The sequence below is a fragment of the Strongylocentrotus purpuratus genome, unplaced genomic scaffold, assembly GCF_000002235.5.
Source record: "Strongylocentrotus purpuratus isolate Spur 01 unplaced genomic scaffold, Spur_5.0 spur5_scaffold_21, whole genome shotgun sequence".
Classification (NCBI taxonomy): domain Eukaryota; kingdom Metazoa; phylum Echinodermata; class Echinoidea; order Camarodonta; family Strongylocentrotidae; genus Strongylocentrotus; species Strongylocentrotus purpuratus.
The window spans coordinates 34631321-34637303 of NW_022145607.1; the positions used below are offsets into that span (position 1 = coordinate 34631321).

The following is a 5983-nucleotide window of genomic DNA, read 5'->3' on the forward strand; positions in this document are numbered from 1 at the left end:
TCTGTTTTTGTCTCTCTCTCTATCTCTCTCTCTCTCTCACACACACACTCTCTCCCTATGCCTGTCTATATCTCTGTGTGTCTTTTTCCCTCTGTTTGTTTCTCTCTCTATTTCTCTCTCTCTCTCTTTCTCTCACTCTGTCCCCAGATCTCTGCGTGTCTCTTTCCCTCTGTCTGTCTCTCGCTCTCTCTCTCTCTCTCTCTCTCTCTTTCTCTCACTCTGTCCCCAGATCTCTGCGTGTCTCTTTCCCTCTGTCTGTCTCTCTCTCTCTCTCTATCTCTCTCTCTCTCTCTCTCTCTTCCTCTTGCTGATTTTATTTACAGTATTTAGCGCCATTGTGAACAAAGATAGCTACCATGGTAACCCTCATCCCAGCCTCCATCCTCCTTCTTCTCACTACCATCCTCCACCCAACATCGGGTTGCGATTGTGCCGGGGAACCGATCTTCTGCTACTCGGGATTTGGTAACGAAAAGTTTTTTCAGGATTCCGTTTACTAGGGGATGACGAGGGCGGACCCAGAACTTTCAGGACATGGGCAGGGGCGCGGGGGGCGAAATTTGTCCTGACATTAATTTTCTGAGTGAACATGATCACGGGAAAACTCTGCCGGTTCTCTTCATGCCCACAAACTGATGTAGAGGGGGATAAAAGGGAGGATAAGGTGGAAGAAAAAAAAATGTTATTACTGGATTGGAATTTTCCCAATTGTTTTTTCTCTAGGGAATATGACTTCAAGATTACCGTCTAGAGGTCATAAAGGGGACCTGATTTCTGTAATATAAAGATATTTTAGGCCACACGAATGCTACGAATGATAAATGCAAGATGTAAACATAATGTATCATTGACATTCGTTATATTAAACAAAAACCATGTTTAAGTGAAATACTATACACCATAGCCATAACAAAACTGCATACCATTATGTGCCCTTTGGATCCAAACGTTTAAGGGTACATGTACGCAATTAGAAAGGGGGCACATTTTGATTAAATTAAATACTCAACACCATGACCCTTACAAAAATGTATTACATAATGTGCCTTTTGGGTGGAAAACTTGGCACACGAACGCAATTAAGGTTGCTTACGTAAGGTATGCCAATTGGTGTTTTTTGTTTAAGGGGGCGCAGGCTCCCCCTCCCCTCACCGACCCCAATCCTAAATCCGCTACTGGCTTGAGTGCAACATAATTGTAATCAAATTGATTCAAAAACTCTATTTTCATATCCTTGCAGGGTTCAAAGGAACGGTTACTAATATCCGAGGCAACGTCACTACTCAAGGCAATTTGATTTACAACGTTCGGATATCCGAAGTATACCGTAACTCATCAGAGGGCATTTATGTTGACGACACAATCGAGATCAACACTAGGTCGAGCTGTGGTTTCACCGACTTGCAGGAGAATGTGACATACCTGCTTTCGGGAGGTATGTTGACATAGCGCCAAACAATATTGATATATATTTAATAAGTCAATTTAGGCCCATATTATAAACAACAAATTTGATTGACTTCGGAATAATCGCGACATTATAACCAGCTCTAATGATAATAACTTATTAAAATAAGTATATTTTTTCTTCAAAAATTATATATTATATCCTTTCAAAGGCATATATTGCGTCATACTAAAGTATTTTAGGTTCAATAATCCTACGCCCCCCCCCCCAGGGGTTTAAAGTATACCTCTATCTGTATATAATATCTTTTAATCTTGAAGTTGATACCTAAATAAGTTGAGTTTTGTGTGGAGGTCCCGCTCAATTTGTTGTGCACTAATTAGGTAGACTGAGCATAAAATGGAATTATTGATTTCATTTAGAACTTAAGAAATGGGCTTAGGCGGTGTATACGATGGCTGCACCCTGTACAATATATTTGAAAATTTATCTTTGAAAATCGAATAAAATATCTTCACTTCGGGCTTGATGTATGTTGTTTAAATCAAGCAACAGTGACATTACATTCTCTCTCTACCTTCTCCTTCTTCCCCGTCTCCTTCTCTTCCTCCTCCTCTCTCTCCTCCTCTCCCTCCTCTTTCTTTTCCTCCTTTTTCTCTTTCTCCTCCTCTGTCTCCTTCTCCTTCTCCCCCGTCTTCTCATTTCATTGTCCTTCTCTTCCTTCCCCTAATCGTCTTCTCTCTATCTTTCTTCCCCTCCTCCTACTTCTTCTCCTACTTCTTCTTTGTCTTCTTTCCCCTTCTTCTCTTTCTTCTTCTTCCTCCTTTTTCTTCCCCTTCTTCTCTCTCTTCTTCTCCTCCTCCTCCTCCTCCTCCTCCTTCTTTACTTATATAATTTCACCAGATTTCGTATTGGGAAGCTACCATCTCCATGTATGTCGATCTATCGTCGTGGCATACAATGACTACATCGGTAGCGAGTCTAGTCATGAAGACGTCGACATTCCCTGCTCGGCGAGGTCGTTGATGGCCTCCAGTGCATTAGTCGTCTTCATCGTCGCCCTTTTCAACCTTATTTTCTTCCACTGACTTCAAGATTAAGAAAAGACTCTAAATAAAGAGATTTAACCGAAGAATATCAATAAAATATCTGAGACGTTGTTGATTGAGTATATAGATTTTTCCACACGCTATGGCCTGAATTCACAAAGGAGGTTTGTCGACAAACCTAGGTTACGAACCTTGGTGTGAAACGCGTCAAAACGCGTTATATGACACACATAAACCTAGGTTTGTCGACAAACCTCTGTTGTGAATTCGGGTCTACGTGTCCAAATAGGTTGTGTATCCGGACAGTTGATTTCAAACATTAATTTGTAGAAGTTCACATGCCATATTTTATAAATCTTTTACGATTTATGTTAGACAATATTATGAAGGGGAAACATTTATGATGCATCGTTTTACTTGAGGCACAGTTTTCGTAAAAGTCTAAAGGCAAAAGTAACAGATTTATTTGTGGTGTCCGGACACACAACCCCCACGAACTTGTAAAATGTCATTGGCTTTATTGATAAATGCGAACTTTAGTCAGGGTTTTGGCCCCAACTAAGTGGATAAAGTTAGTCTACGAAAGATATGGATCTCCAATCGTTAACTATTCCTGTCGTAAAGATATTATTCTGTATCTGAATGAAAAATATAAACTTGTCTCAATAAATCGATATCTCATTTTCATTCCATGACGTTTCGTTTTGATGTAGAGTTACATGTGTTGTTGTTTACAAAATATAGAATCGTTGGTGAACTTTATGCATACAACGGTTTATCCTGGACTGTTATTACTAAGCTTTTTAAGTTAGATGTTTTCTCTTATAAAAGCTATGTGGAAAAAAGAAGAGTTAGTTTAGTCTCTTTCTCTGCATCCCCCAATTTTTATGTAAGATGAGAAACCATTCTGTTGAGCAAGGTTACAAAGATATAATGTAAAGAGTTTAGAAGATTAACCTTACTCAGATACACTGTTTACCATAAAGTTGGAATAAACGTTTTTGTTTAATCTCTTTTCATGAAGTGCCATTTGAGACCAAATGGTTTATTCTTGATAGATAAAGTTTAAATCGTCTCAGAACCTTATATTGATTGATCAATTTAAAGAGTCAGAGAGATTTATAAATAAATTTATGAGAAGATTATTATAAACTATTTCTATTAAGAATAAACGTAATAAAAAGAGATAAGAAAATTATTTTTATTAATTATTCCTATCTTAATTAAATTTTTATGTGCAAAAGTGTGAACTGAATATAATCGCCATACATGTAAACAAGCTATGTGATATGTATATACAAAGATGTGGAGTCATTAAACTTATTTAGATAGATATATTATTCAGAGTTCAAATACGTGATTTATTTGCGTCCATTTTCTACGAATTTAAGAGAGAGCGGGTTACAATCTTGTAAATCATCAAGCATACTACATGCAGGTCTAGAATGGAAAACAAACAGAGAAGAAACACATTTTTGCTCAAGAACAAAAGGGGGAAATGCACTTTGGTCTCTCTTCTTGATCTTATTTTTATGGATTTCCTTTTTGTTATCCCGTAGTACAAAACAAAAACAGGATCGTGACAGGCATAGTGATACAGCTTTCTCTTAGTAGTCTTACTTTCAGTCTGAAGACATCATATTAATTGACATTTTCGAATGAATCCTCATCTGCATGCAAAATGAAAGATAGTTAGGAAATAAGATACAATTCTAAAAATATTAATGAAATATAACTGGGTTTTAGATCCTGAGAGGGGCCATAATGCTCCCCGGTAATTTAGGCCTATTCGTAATACATTTCATTTTGCGATTGAATCACGACTATTATAAAAACGCCATTCCTATACAAAATATATTCATTCAGCGGGATGCATTCCAATTCATGTGCAAACAATGCTGATTGTGTTATTATATTTACCTTTATCAACAAGAGATATTATTGCATTTATATCTAAATGGACTTTAACCGAAAAGGCCACCGCTTTTCCATGTCCTATACCTCAGATATAGATCTAGAAGAATGATTTCATTTCGACATTATATGAGCACAAGAAAGAAGATCGTGCACATCAAAACTGTGTGAGTCATATAGGGTGGTGTTTTGCACGCCACTGTTTTAGCAGTGCCTATCCAGGTACGTATAATGCGTGTGTGTTATGTTGATGAGTATTATGCATTGCAAGCATTGGTGGCGGAGACCGCACCTCATAATTTATGGACACTCGTGTGTGCGTGTGCTAGTGAATACTGCTCCGTGAAATGTGCCTTTGAAACGCGCATTGTAAAAAGCATAATTTTGATATTATATTGGAACGTCAAATGATATTTATTTAGCTTTTCAAAGCCATATGATTATTCCAGCTCTGATTTTTCAGAATACTTCTTTTTAAGGCACTTTTTATGAAATTCAAAGTTCAGTGCTCAGTCGATGTAGGCCTACTCTGACAATGAAATTTCAACAACTAAAAAATGAATACAATAATGACGATATATCATGTACATTAGTAGACACAAATTAAAGAAGACACCAAATTGTTGCAATATCACTGCAAATTGAATGTTGTGAGGATCATTGTTAACAAGCAATTTGTGTGCTTTTCATGATCGTCCCACTTCAGATATATCATTATATAATTTTTTGTTATCTTGACGTATGATAATGATTATTATTATCAATGATGTCTAGAGAGATTAGAAATAGGCCCATCATCTTTTAAAATGTTATATTACAATTTGTAATTGGATATGAGGTGGAAGTCGTGGGAGAAAACATTCATAAATGGAACAGTAATGAAGACGATTCGTGGTATAAAAGACATTGTCTGTTATCAGTGGAAATGAGCGCATGATTAATGTGTACATCTCTCTTTTATTTTAATTAAATCTTTGAATGTTCTTCTATAAACTCTTCTCTACCGCAGAGTAACCGGCTTCATCAGCGTTGTACCAAGTAACCATGTCAACATCCATCCTCCTCGTCTCTGTTCTCCTCCTGGTGGGTGTCATCTTACACCCAGCATCGGGATGTTCCTGTGGCCCGGCGTATAAAGAAGCGCCTTTCTGCTCCCTTGATTATGGTAATAGTCATAAACCATTTTTTGTTATCATAATAAAAAGTAATATACTTACTAGGTACTTAGTTTTCATTAACAACTGTCAAAATACATTTATAATCACATAATAATAGAAATCAATTAAATCATCATCTATAAAAAAAAATAAAATAAAAAAAAATTGACCGATCATTTCAAAATTGCAAAATGCAGGTGACCACAATCTGAAGCTATAGAGCTTGAACGTCACGGCGGCCTCATTAAGTGAGATCATTTATTTTCTAACCTCTTTTTGTGAAATCATTGTGACGATATGATTTGTTCTTGATAGATAAAGATAATGCATATCAGATCTAAAGTCATAGGGATTGATCAATAAAGATCTCAGAAGATATTTGGCTTTATGGCGCGGTTACGAATTAACGTCTCTATAAAGAGCATACTAAACCCTTTATTTAATCATGTTAATTA

General features: G+C 36.6%; 1 protein-coding gene across 1 annotated transcript; it reads left to right on the plus strand.

The window, feature by feature from the left end:
- The first annotated feature begins 265 nt into the window (after positions 1-265).
- LOC105437957 lies at positions 266-2585 on the plus strand. Its single transcript, XM_030994105.1, has 3 exons — positions 266-465; positions 1241-1435; positions 2312-2585. Exons 1-3 carry the CDS (start codon positions 357-359, stop codon positions 2494-2496), a joined length of 489 nt encoding a protein of 162 aa, XP_030849965.1. The 5' UTR covers positions 266-356; the 3' UTR covers positions 2497-2585.
- Positions 2586-5983: the final 3398 nt, after the last annotated feature.